Source organism: Panthera tigris, chromosome C1 (genome assembly GCF_018350195.1).
Source record: "Panthera tigris isolate Pti1 chromosome C1, P.tigris_Pti1_mat1.1, whole genome shotgun sequence".
In the NCBI taxonomy this organism is placed as follows: domain Eukaryota; kingdom Metazoa; phylum Chordata; class Mammalia; order Carnivora; family Felidae; genus Panthera; species Panthera tigris.
The window spans coordinates 140,847,181-140,861,300 of NC_056667.1; the positions used below are offsets into that span (position 1 = coordinate 140,847,181).

At 38.9% G+C, this 14,120-nt stretch overlaps 1 protein-coding gene across 1 annotated transcript in view; it reads right to left on the minus strand.

The window, feature by feature from the left end:
- Positions 1-14,120, minus strand: part of NEB (nebulin) — a 223,438-nt gene that overhangs the window by 50,483 nt on the left and 158,835 nt on the right. Inside the window, exons 99-105 of the mRNA XM_042994438.1 lie at positions 12,890-12,997; positions 11,390-11,497; positions 10,087-10,194; positions 9,433-9,537; positions 9,229-9,333; positions 8,488-8,586; positions 8,017-8,127 (exon numbers count right to left, since the gene is read on the minus strand). Of these exons, the coding sequence (XP_042850372.1) occupies positions 8,017-8,127; positions 8,488-8,586; positions 9,229-9,333; positions 9,433-9,537; positions 10,087-10,194; positions 11,390-11,497; positions 12,890-12,997 (744 nt within the window). The remainder of the gene's footprint in view (positions 1-8,016; positions 8,128-8,487; positions 8,587-9,228; positions 9,334-9,432; positions 9,538-10,086; positions 10,195-11,389; positions 11,498-12,889; positions 12,998-14,120) is intronic.

A 14,120-nucleotide genomic window follows, 5' to 3' on the forward strand; every position in this document is an offset into this window, starting at 1 on the left:
GCCTTTCACAGCCAAGAAATACTATGTATTTCTTCTTTTTCTCTCTTTTGATTAATTTCTCAAGGCAACAGTTTGGCTTGCACCCAAACACACCAATGAAGTCATTCTTATTAGGTCTACCAAAAACTTTACGACTGCCAAATACAGACAGTTCTCTGTAGCAACTAAAACTGCTCAGCAGTTTTATTCCCAAAAGTGCTCTTTTCTGCCTCCAGCATTCTAAGTGGCCTCCTATCTTTCAAGGCACTCCTTGGCTTCCTTCTATGGTTCTGCCCTAGCTGCCACTAGCTGGAGTCAGGGTTGGCCTCTTTCACCCTATGTATTTTCCATGCATAACCTCATTTGTATCTGTGACCTCAATCATCAATTTGAGATTGAGGATTTCCAAATCTATACATCCATTATTTTTCCTGAGCCAGACCCAAATTTTCAACAATGTCCTGAACTTACCATGTTCAATGTGGCATTCTTTATATTACCATCTCCAGCCCCAACCTGCTTCTTCGCCTGTTATCTCTTCTACTTTGCTAAATGGCTCCTTGATCTCTATCATGTAGGACAGAAACTTGAGGAGTCATCTTAAACTTCTCCCTTATTCCCACAATAAATGGTCATGAATCCTGGGCTCCTAACTTTGTGATATCCTTTAAGTCTGATCCACTTTCTCCTTTCTCACAGCCAGTGCCCTAGTTCAGCCTCCTTTATCATTTCTTCTCTACACATCCTCAAGAGCCTCCTAAAACACCTTCCTAAGTCTCCCATTGGACCACTCCATATGGCTTATTCATCTTTCACAAATCTGAGAAGATTTTATTAATGCTCATAAATAATTCTTCAATGATTTTTCATCAAGTCCAATATTAAGATAGAGCCCTGGAGCCTTTATAAGCTGGCTTCTATCCTATGTTTCCAGTCTCTTTTCCTAACATTCTTCTACACTTCCTTTGTGCTATTTGAAACTATTTCCAACTTCAAGAACTGATGATGGCCATTTTCATATACTGCCTTTTCTGCTTAGAATGTTCCCCCCCTCTTATCTGCCTGGAAAGCTCCTAGAGTACATACTGTCTTGATTATCCCTACAGGATATCATTTATCATATTGATGTTTGTTTCTTTTCACACATTATGAGCCCATGGAATGCAGGGGCTCAGCTCTATCATTTTTTTTTTTAATCACCATGTGTTTGGATAAAAGATCTGAAAGATAGTAGTCCTCTGACAAATGTTGAAGGAATTTAATATAATGAGGCAAACTGGGAAATAAATCTGGGACAAAAATTCAACTCTCCCATGCCATTTCTATAATTTTATTTGTCCTTTCTTTCCCCTATACTTAGGTATGCATTGTTCATGCTTCTTGGGACAATATCCCTGCTTCCTAGTATTACAATGTATAAAAAGTCAAGAGTCTATACAACTCAAAGACAATTCAAAAGTCAAGAACTTGAACTTCCTTTTGCCATCAAACTTTTTACTCAGACAATATTTATGAAATTTTCCTGATCCTAAAATATCCCAAAGTCCTTATTAAAACAGGTCTATAGGTTCTACTGAAGATTTTCCAAATACAGAATAGTGGCTTGGATCAGTATTTTTTTTTAAATTCAGTTTATTTAAATTAAATTTCTCCCTCTCACTTCTCCCCACCTACGGTGCCCACTATATGTATATACATATATATATAATTTTTTTTTAGATTCCACATATAAGAAAGGTCATATGGTATTTGTGTTTCTCTGACTTATTTCACTTAGCATAATGCCCTTGAGGTCCATTCAAGTTGTTGCAAATGACAAGATTTCATTCATTCCAATATTTGTGGCTACCACTTTCAGGACACCTCTTGGTCACTTGGCCCTGAAGGTCAGGGGAGCTTGTGTTTCTGGTCCCATAGGACTGTTATAAGCAGGGTCATCCAGAAAGGAGCTCATAGCCTTTTTTAGGAGCCTAATTTTTGCAGCCAGGAGACACCTCTATACCATCTAGGTCTAGTGGCTGGTAGGGCCTGCTCTTATTGGTCTCATAGGACTTTAACCAATGGAGAAAAAGTTCCTAAATAGCTACCATCCCCAGGCACAGCAAAAGACAACAGACCTAGGACCTCATTCTTTCAGTAAAGACTTTGTTAGCTAATCATCATGACTATAGCTTGAGGGGCAGGCTTCTAACTAAAAATGTATCTTGGAGCTGACTATAATCCTTTTCAGAGATCTTAGAGGGCATGTGCTATCTTTATGCTCACCCTCCACTGTGCTTCAGAGCACCAGCATCTCCTGGAGGGAAACTTTTTACACAGCTGGTGCCTGGGATTTGCAGCTGCCAAGCAGGGGACACCCCTTGACTGCCTAGCACTAGTAGCCTGGGGGGCTTGCATTCCTGGGTCCCACAGGACTATGACAATCGGAAAGACAGTTCTTGGTAGGCTACCACCCCAAGGGCACAGACTGAGGCATACTCCTAGTCTTTCTATGAAGAAGGCCTTTTTCCTTTTCCTGAATCTTTAGCCTGAGGGGTAGGTTTTAGGTTTGACACACACTTAGTAGCTTATAGAGCTGCTAACAAGGAACATAGGTTGTGGATGCCATATTGGTTCTCTACCTTTGCCTTGCTCCAGCTTACTGGTTTCATCTAGAAAAAAATGTATATGCTTGTCTGGGGTCCCAGTTTCTATGACCACCAGCCAGGAGACAACTCCAGATTGTCTGGCTCTGGTGGCCAGCAGAGTTTATGCTTGAAGTCCCTTAGGATTGTATTTATTTACATACATTTAAAAGTTGATGCCTGGGGGTCTGGCTTGCAAGCAGCCTAAATCTAGATGCTAAAAATCCTTCCCTTTGGGACATTGGGTGGTGTTAGCACATCCTCAACTACTGGGAGCTATTAAAAAGATAATAGGCTACTTGCCCAAGCATGAAGGTTTGAGAGACAACCAAGAAATGAAACATGATTGAATAACAAGTTTCACTTCCAGCATGAAGCCACTCCTTAAAGACTGGGAAAGGTAGTTGCTTCATTTATTGTATAGAAATTAACACAGAGAGTTGAACAAAATGAAGAAATAGAGAAATATATTTCAAATAAAAGAACAAGATAAAACTAAAAAAATAAAAACAAACCCAGAACAACTTAGTAAAATGGAAATAATTTACCTGATAGTTTAAATTAACAGTCATAAAGATGCTCACCAAATTGGAAAGAAGAATGAATGAACACAGTGGGAATGTCAACAAAAAGATGGAAAATATAAGAAAGTATCAAATAGAAGTCACAGAGCTGAAAAATATAATAACTGAACTGAAAAATATACTAGAGGGGTTCAACAGCAGACTAGATAAAGCAGAAGAAAGAATCAGTCAATTCAAAGACAAGGCAGTAGAATTCACCTAATCAGAGCAGCAAAAAGAGAAAAGAATGAAAAAAAAAAAAAAGTGAAGATAGCCTTAGGGACTTGTGGGACAGCATCAAATGGACTAAAAGTTGCATCATAGGGCTTCCAGAAGGAGGAGAGAGAAATGGAAAGAAATCTTATTTGAAAAAATAATGGCTGACAACTTTCCTAACCTGGAGAAGAAAACAGACATCCAGATCTAGGAAGCTCAGAGAGTTCCAAATTAGAAGAACCCAAAGAAACCCACACCAAGACACATGATAATTAAAATGTCAAAAGTTAAAGACAAGAAGAAACTATTAAAGGCAAGAGAAAAACAACTTGTTACATACAATGGAACCCCCATAAGAGTATCAGCAGATTTGTCATCAGAAACTTTGCAGACCAGAGGGAGTGCCACAATATATTTCAAGTGCTGAAAGAATACTTTACCTGGCAAGTTATCATTCAGAAATGAAGGACAGACAGAGTTTTCTAGACAAGCAAAAGCTAAAGGAGTTCATCACCATTAAAAGCAGCCTTATAAAAAAATAAATAAAAGCAGCCTTATAAGAAATGTTAAAGAGACTTCTTTAAACTGAAAATAAAGGGTGTTAATTAGTGATAAGAACACATGAAAAATAAATCTCAATGGAAAGGTAAATATATGGTAAATACAGTGAATTAATCATTTATAAAACTAGTATGAAGGTTAAAAGACAAAAGGAGTAAAAATAACTACGATTACAATTTGGGAAGGGATACACGTAACAAAAACATGTAAAATGTGACATCAAAAACATAAAACATGGGAAGTACTAATGTTGACCTTTACGATGAGATCAAACTTAAGTTGTCATCAACTTAAAATAGACTGCTATAAATATAAGTTGCTATAAGTCGCCTCATGGTAATCATAAAGCAAAAACCTATAAGGAACACACAAAAGATGAAAAGAAAGAAAAATAAGCATACTGTTAAAAGAAATCATCAAACCACAAAGGAACAAAGGAAGAGAGCAAGAGAAGAAAGAGAGAAGGAGGGACTATAAAAACAGCCAGAAAACAATTGATAAAATGGCAATAAGCTCATACATATCAATAATTACTCTAAATGTAAATGGACCAAATTCTCCAATCAAAAGATATAGAGTGGCTGAATGGATTAAAAAACAAGACCTACTGGGGTGCCTGCATGGCTCAGCTGGTTAAGCATCTGACTCTTGATTTTCGCTCAGGTCATGATTTCATAGTCATGAGACTGAGCCACACATCTGGCTCCACATTCCCAGAGCAGAACCTGCTTGGGATTCTCCCTGTCTCCTCCTCTTTTTCTGCCCCTCCCTGCTTGTGCTCTCTCCCTCTCACTCTCTCTCAAAATAAATAAACTTTAAAATAAATAAATAAATAAGATCTATCTATATGATGCTTAAAGAGACTCACTTATTTATTTTTTAATTTTTTGTGTGTGAGTTGAGTGTGTACACACACATGTGAGCAGGGGAGGTGCTCCCTGCTGAGCACAGAGCCTGGCATGCAGCTTGATCCCACCACCCTGGGATCATGACTTGAGCTGAAATCAAGAGTCAGATACTTAACCAACTGAAGCATCCAGGTGCCCACAAGAGACTCACTTAATATGTAAGGACATACAGAGACTGAAAGTGAAGGGACTGAAGAAGATATGCCATGCAAATGGAAACCAAAAGAAAAGTGGAGTAGCTATACTTACATGAGACAAAACAGACTTTAAAACAAAGACCAATAAGAAACAAAGATGAGCATTACATAACGATAAAGGGGCCAATAAGAAGATATAACATTTGTAAATATGCACCCAACACAGAAGCACCTAGATATATAAAGCATATATTAACATACCTAAACAGAGAGACAGCAATACTATAATATTTGGGAACTTTAATACCCACTTACTTCAATGCATAGATCATCCAGACAGAAAATCAATATGGAAACATTGGCTTTAAATGGTACAGTAGACCAGATGGATTTAACAGATATTTACAGAACATTCCATCCAAAAGCAACAGAATATACATTCTTCTCAAGTGCACATGGAACATTTTCCAAGATAGATTGTATGCTAGGCCACAAAACAAGTCTCAAATTTAAGGGGACTGAAATCATGTCAAGCATCTTTTCCAACCACAATGGAATAAAACTAAAAATTAATTACATGAAGAAATCTGGGAAATTCACATATATGTAGGGATTAAATAATATACTGAACAACAGATACAAAACAACAACTCTGACAATGGGTCAAAGAAGAAATCAAAAGAGAAATAAAAAAAATATCTTGAGACAAATGAAAATGTAACATACCAAAACTTATGCATGCATTTTTTTAAGTTAATTTATCTATTTTGAGAGAGAGAGAGAGAGAGAGAGAGAGACTGCATGAGCTGGGGAGAGGCAGACAGAGAGGGAGAGAAAGAGAATCCCAAGCAAGTTCTGCACTATCAGCACAGAGCCCAACACAGGGCTTGATCCCATGAACCATGAGATTGTGACCTGAAAGAAATCAAGAGTTGACTGAGCCAACCAGGTGTCTTTGGGTGCAGTTGTAATCGGAAAGTTCATAACAATATATACCCACCTTAAGAAACAAGAAAAGTCTCAAATAAACAACCTAACTTTACACCTCAAGGAAATAAAAAAAAGAAGACTAAATGAAGGCCAAAGTTAGTGGAAGGAAGGAAATAAAGATCAGGGAAGAAATGAATAAAATACAAACTAAAAAAATAATGGAAAAGATCAGTGAAAGAGCTGGTTCTTTGAAAAGATAAACAAAATCGACAAATCTTTCACTAGACTCACGAAGAACTCAAAATCAGAAATGAAAGACAAGATGTTTTAACTGATATCATAGAAATACGAAGTATAAAGGAGACTACTATAAACAATTATGCACTAACAGATTGGACAATCTAGAAGAAATGGATAAATTCCTAGAAGCATACAACCTACCAACACTGAATCGTGATAAAACAGAAAATCTAAACAGACCAATTACTAGTAAGGATATTGAATCAATAATCAAAAACCTCCCAACTAACAAAAGTCCAAGATCAAAAGCATGCATGAATTCTGCATTGATGAATTCATTCTTCACTGATGAATTCTACCAGACATTCAAAGAATGAACACCAATCCTTCTCAAACTCTTTCAAAAATTGAAGAGGTGGGTCAATATTTTATCATTCCCACGTCATTCTTCTGGTGAGCCAAGTGTGGGAGGAAATGAACTACTGAAGAATATCTATTCTTTTTCCTCAGTGTTGATGCATAAGATGCAGAAAATCCCAATAGGAATTAGGAAAAGGATAAATTAAAGTTTTAGATAATTCTGAATCCAAACAGCCAAGAGAAATAAAGGTATTTCAGAGATACCAATAAGCAGTTTAAGTTACCAAACTATGTTTTATTATGTGGTAGCTGGAGGACAGATGGGATACTTTAAAGCAGTGGTTTCCAACACTGACTGCATGTTAGAATCATTTTGGAGCAGCTAAAGGCATGCAGATGCCCAGACACAGACAATCAGAAAGTTTGCTGTGAGGCTGAGGAGTTAGAGCCCACTCAAGGGTAGTTTAGAAACATTTCCCAGGTGATCCTGATACTCTGCCAGGGTGGAGAAGCACAACTTTGCTGAGACAGAAGAACGTAAGCATTCTTGGAAAAGTGCTCGTGCCGGGTGAAGTAACACAGGTAAGCTTTCAGGAAAGCAAATGCACTCAATGTAGCATTTGCAATAACTAAAGAATTAATCATCCTCTGCCTCTAGTTCACTAGGAGTGTAGGAAGCTGCACATCCCCTCCACTGAGGGCAACATTTGGTTTGCCAGGACATCTCAAGGTCTAAGAGCATAAGTGATTCCTAATTAGCAGCATCAGAACTATTGAGAATGGGGAGTCAACGAAGTGGCCTGACCGCTAACATGTGGCTCGGTGAAGTCTGATGAGGCCACAAGACAAACTGAAAGTTGAATGAGAACAGCCAATTCGTCTATAATAAGAAAAACCATTTACATTTGTGAAATGCCCTGATCTTTACAAAGCACATTTAGTCACTGGCAGCAAGGCACTATGGGATACACAACTAAATAAGATGGGGTCCAACCCTCACTGAACCAAGTATGCAGGTGAGAGCATGAGATATTTATGCACAACTGTTTATAATAAATCAGAAGTCTCAGTGCCAACCGAAAATGAAACAACATAGTAGTTTGGAATCTGTTGTGGGCAGCAGAGCAGGTAACCATATAAGACTTTTCAAATGGCAGTGCTGTGTTCAGGGTTTCTGATAGCAGGGATTAAAGAGATAGTTTTGAAATAAATTCAGTTTGGAGACTGCAACAATAGCATAAGACAGAAGACCTTTCTAATTTATAAAATCATGTGAACTCTCAGCAGCCCTAGTCACAGGTAGTCAAGTATCAACAGCCCCATCAAAAGGGGACAAAATCAGTTAACTGAGGCAAAATGAGGTCAGTTGACTTGCTTAGACATGATGGACGTGTCTGTAATTAAAGGCAGAGTGGAGATTTTTTTGCCTAGTGTAGTTGCCTGAAAAACAGTCACCGGAAGAACAAGTCACTTATAGTGATAAGTTCAGCATCCTTACCTCACTCAGATGTGTCTTCAGTTCCTGTACTTTTCTGTATTCTGGAGTGTCAAGAACCACTTTGTACTTGTCTCGCATCTTCCTTGCTTTATCGGTGTACAGGTAATTAGACTTAGAGAAAAAAAAAACAATGGAAATACAAGTTAATTAGTCATTTAAGGAACTGCGTGTCGTGGTCATATAACTCTCTCTCAAATGCTGGTATGTGCAATGTGAGCAGGCCTTCCACGTGTCCTGGATGTCTTCCCGGGGAAGGAACAAAGACAACTGTCATTTAATTGAGTTCATCACCTCTTACAGAGGCACATGGCATCTTAAGTGGGTCATGACTTATTCAAATTGGTTAATGGTAAATTTACCCTTAAAAGTAGCTGCAGGCAAAGAGTCTTTCTGTCTAGGACCTTGAGGCTGGTAATGAGACATATGGAGGCTGTCCAGGGGTAGCCGTGTGTTGTGAAGATGTGCACTCACCCAGAGCTTGCGCAGGTGCCTGGAGCGGACCATGTCGGGAGTGTCATACAAGAAGCAGCCCAGTCCCTTGAGAATCTGCAAGTCCTCTTTATATTTAATCTGTGTCACAGAAACAGAAATATAGCAGGCTGTGAGTAAATGTAAACCAGGAACAAAGAAGATAGAGTAGTGACACTTTTTATATTGATATATCTTTCATTTTGGTTGAACGCATCTACCTGGTTGAAAACTCTTAGTTTGCGTGCACCCAAATGAATCACAGGTTTTAAAATTTAATCTCTAATTCTGAGCTGAGGAGAGAACGGAGTATTATGTTATTATTATATTGATGGGAGAAAAGCATAGGCTGAATGGAGTGGCCTTTTAGGAGAAGGAAACATTTAAGGAGAAAAAAAATGGTAGAAGGAAGTTGCTAAAAAGGGTGAGAGTGGGGATGAGCAGGAGAAAGATAATATAAACAGGACCTAGGATCAGAGGTCATGTATGGTGAGGAGCTGGTAATGATTCAGTGTTGAATGCAGAATGGTGGTCAGCAATTTTTGTCATTCTCACGTGTTCCTCTTACTATTGTTTTCATAGCTGGAGAAATGTGTGGTCCTACTTCCACACAATTTTGCCTCCAAGTTGTATATTCAGTTTAGAAGTATTCAATGCAGAAGGCTGTTCAAAGACCAGTGGTGGCTTAAATGCAGACAGCCTCTTGGTAAGAGCCCGTCAGAAAGATCCCTAGGAGATGCTTACATCACTGGTGATGTCTCCCACGTAGCGGCAATGGATCACTTGGGGTGTGTATGGCAGTGAGATCATGTGGCCTTGCATCCTGAAGAAGTCTGATTTGTAGATCAACTAAAGAAAAACACACCCAGAAACACACATCAGAGACTGAATGGTTGACATTCCTGCCTGGGTTCCACAGCCTTTCCTCTCTCCTAAGAAAATACCCACCTCACTAACAGCCTCTTGTGTCTTCTTGACTTGGCGGATCTCAGGTGTGTCAGGAGTTGTATGAATCTTGTCTTTCAGTTTATGGTACAATTGTCGATACAGTCTCTACATTGGAGGAAAAACCATTCCAGTTATTTAGTGTAGGAAGATGAGGGCATCCATTGACTAATCAGCAAATATTTTACATAAAGAGCCATGAGAGGGGTGATTAAGGACATAAAAAAGTGATTGGGATTAGGAAAAAAGAGAAAATGGTATTTATCTTATTTAGGTGAAGAATTTTGACCACCAAACCTTCCACATACTATCAGATGATTGGATAGGATCAGATATACAAACCAATCATTTGTGTAGAAAACCAGGGTCATGAGTCAGACTAAAATGCAAATTTATTGAAGTTTTTTGTATATAAATGTCAAAAAATGAATTAATTTGCATTATAATCTATAAATTGGATCTGTACAATGGCATCAGCAAATATAGAAAAATGTTGCCAATGGATACCAGTATCAAAATGGTAACTAAAAGGGCTCTCTTACTCCTTGCTGATGTGTGAATTTATAGCTAAAATATAATTAACTTTTAATGCATTTCAAACAAAGCCATGGTCTTTGAAACTCAGTCTTTGCCCAACTGAATCCGCATTCACAGTACCTCACTGGTAACATTGTTGGCCCTCCGGACATGGACAAATGGAACGTCATTGGGACCAAGTGTATATCCATTTGCCTTGATGTGTTCATAAACTTCTTTGTACTTGAACTGCAAAAGCAAAGTCAGAATGAGTTCACAGATGGGTAAGCACAGAGTAGCTTTATACTTCTCAAATAGAAAAGAGCTGTCACTTTCATTTGAAAATTACTCTCTAAGCATTAAGTATAAGGAAAAGTCCTTGACAAAATTTCTATAGTAATTTGAGTCTTAAAAATTATTTTGTTTGCTAATAAAGCCAGGTCCAGAAAGGAATAAAATTCAGTGTTGCCTAGATAAATCTGTTTATAGGCAGGAAAGAAAAATACAAGAAAAAACCCTGTATTTTTAGCCCTAGTACAGCTAGGAAATTAGAAAATGCAAAGAAGACATAAGAGACTACTTTTAACACTGATGAATGGCCTTACAGACTGATTTAAAAAATGACATGTTAGATTATTCAGTCTGTGACTCTGCTTTGGAAACCATATTTTTGGGCCCCTGGCTATTGGACCCTACCTGGCCAGCAAGTTTGATTCCCAGGACTCTAAAGGGCAACATGGAAGAGACGGCTTATTCTTCAACTGATGGTTGATTTGTGTGTATGGTATGCAGGCCAGAGTCACAGACATAGTAACACTTCCCTAGGCTTTGCCATAGGGTAAATGCATCACATTCCAATGTGGAACTTTTAAATCCAGGGAAGGTTAGTGTCAGTGACATGTGGGCAAGCTACAAGTGGTGAGAGCCTATTTACCCCTCTGAGCTTTTTTTTTAAGTGAGCACAGAAGGTAAGCAGTGGGGCAAGTATCAGAGCCAGCAGCAAGGCAAGAAGTGCTTTCTTTTTCAAAGGAATACACAGTGACGTTGTTATCTTGAAGGTAATACTGTTGCCACACATCAGCAGTGCATGTACGAACTTCCATTACTGGTATATGGCTTGGAATAGTTCAGGATTCTTCTGTGCTAAAGCCAACAGAAGTAGACGTATCCTAACAGCCATAAACCATGAGCTGAAGTAACTGACTCATGCAGATGCAATCCTACAAAAGCCCTATGCTAACCCCCTGGGTTACACAGATACTGCTAAAGCAGGAGCAAGCCAATTCCATAGCAACCCTAGAAAACACACTGTCTCCCCTTATCTAGTCCCATCATTATATCACGTTGAGCATTCAGAGTATGACTAAGGGCATTAGGTAGGCTATTAACGAATATTAGTGCTCCCACCACCTTCAGACCCCATCTTAATGAGGAGACCACTCACATAACTGCTCATATATCGGGTGTCCTTGATGTGTTTGAAGTGAGAGGTGTCCACGGGAAGCCTATATCCAGTAGGCAGGGTGCGCCGGCCAGCTCCTCGGTATAGACCCTGCAGGAATGAGGAAGAGTAGGTAAATGACATCTACATCAAATAACTGATCTAAGTTAAACAAGTCACATGCAGTACACAATAGATTTTCAATTAGATACTTAATGTTCTTACGATCACCAAACTGATTTCAGGAAGAAATTAAGTAAGTTCTAAGAGTCAGGCAATGAATTAAGTTACTCTTAACTTTTGCTTTTGAAAAGAAGAGTGATGAGCGAAGGAGCTTACAGAAAATAATAATTCTCTGTTTTTGAATTTATGCCCCATTAGTTGCATGACAATCTAGTAAGAAAATGGGAAAAGTAGAGAAAACAGGCAGTCAGTGCTGCCTCTGTCATTAACCCCACTCTTAGATGCTATTCATATCACCAGCAATCCCTGAGACAGTCATAATTATAAGGCACATCTTTGGAATCCCATCCCCACCATAAACGTGGCATCCTGAAGTCAGGCTGTGAAGAGGTCAAGATACTCCTATCCCTAGTAGAAAAGGGAAAGGAGTTTCTCTGACTGTGACCTTTTAAATAGTCTGTCTTGGGGTGCCTGGGTGGCTCAGTAGGTTGAACATCCTATTCTTGGTTTTGGCTCAGGTCATGATCCTAGGGTTGTGGGATTGAGCCCTACATCAGGCTCTGTACTGAGTGTGGAGTCTGCTTGAAATTCATTCTCTCTCTCTCTCTCTCTCTCTCTCTCTCTCTCTCTCTCTCTCTCTCTCCCCCTCTGCCCCTCTACCCCTCTACCCCTCTGTCCCACTTATGCTCACTCTCTAATAAAAACTATAAATAAAAATAAATAAATAAATACATACATAAATAAATACACAAGTCTGTCTTTAAAGGGAGCTACAGGAGTAGGAACAGTGAAATGTTAAAAACTAAATTACTTTTAACATTCAATATAGGAGAGTAACATTAAAGGGTGAGACCAACGTAGCATCACACCAGGTAATACAGAATAGGGATATTAAATATATGAGTGGAATCCAGTTTCTCTTTTGAATTCCAACAGCAATTTCTAGCTCTCGCTCTTAAGTGAAGTCTTTTATGATTATGTGCCTTGCCTTCGTCACCTTGGTTTTAAGTTTTTTAGGCAGAGAGAGTAAGTTGGCTTTCTTCATTGTATCTTATAAATATTGCTCCAGAAAGTACCCATTGCTTACTTGGCTTGCCAGCCAAGAGGAAGACAGACTATGTACTATTTTGGTTTTTTCTTTGTTTTGCTTTTTAACTCTTGTGAATGGAACAGCATTTATAAATGACAAGGTCAGGCTGAGATATATGCCCAAGCCTTCTAGATACATGCCCAAGTGGCTTCTAGAGAGGCCAGTGGCCTGGCCCTTTAGGCTGCATCTTGGACTTCTGCTGGGCCCTGTATTGGGTTCTAACTACTCACCTCACTCTGGAGCTTGTATGCATGGAGGGCCCGATCCAGATCCACAGTTTTCGTCGTTGGAGCAACTTTGCCTCTGACACTGTGCACATAGTCATGGTGGTAAACAGCCTGTGTGCAGAGAGGAGAAGGGTCAGCTGATTCAGACTGCAGCAGCCTTGTTGGAAAGAAGTAAATGGAAACCCAAGTCTCTCTTAAAAAATGAGAAAAAGGTAGCCTGCTTCCCTTTGCCTAGGGGACTCTATCTGATCTATTATTGTGTCTTATTAATAGGATCACAACCAGTGTGTGCTCCCCACACTGAGAGAGAAGTAGAACAGATGGCTCAGGCTTAGGAAGAGGAAGAGTGGGTATTTTACCACTATAAGTTTCAAAATAATAGGGTTTTTTTCCCTTTGCATTTTTTCTTTTTCTTTCTTTTTTTAAATTTAAATCCAAGTTAGTTAACATATAGTGCAATAATGATTTCAGGAGTAGAATTTAGTGATTCATCACTTACATATAACACCCAGTGCTCATCCCAACAAGTGCCCTCCTTAATGCCCATCACCCATTTAGCCCATCCTTCCACCCAACGCCCCTCCAGCAACCCTCAGTTTGTTCTCTGTGTTTAAGAGTCTCTTATAACTTGCCTCCATCTCTGTTTTTATCTTATTTTTGCGTTCCTTCCTCTATGTTCACCCGTTTTGTTTCCTAAATCCCACATATGAGTGAAATCTTATGATATTTCTCTTTCTGACTTATTTTGTTTAGCATAATACATTCTAGTGCCATCTCCATTGTTGTAAATGGCAAGATTTCATTCTCTTTGATCACTGAGTCATATTACATTGTATATATGTACTACATATTCTTTACCCATTCATTAGTTGATAGACATTTGGGCTCTTTCCATAATTTGGTTATTGTTAATAGTGCTGCTATAAACATTGGGGTACAACTGCCCCTATGAATCAGCACTCCTGTATCCTTTGGATAAATACCTAGTAGTGCAATTGCTGGATCATAGGATGGTTCTATTTTTAATTTTTTGAGGAACCTCCACACTGTTTTCCCGAGTGGCTGCACCAGTTTGCATTCCCACCAACAGCGCAAAAGAGATCCTCTCTTTCCACATCCTCGCCAACATCTTATGTTTCCTGAGTTGTTAATGTTAGCCATTCTGACAGGTGTGAGGGAGTCAAAAGAATAGGTTTTAACATTCTAACTCACTGGTGGGATTTGACATTTACTT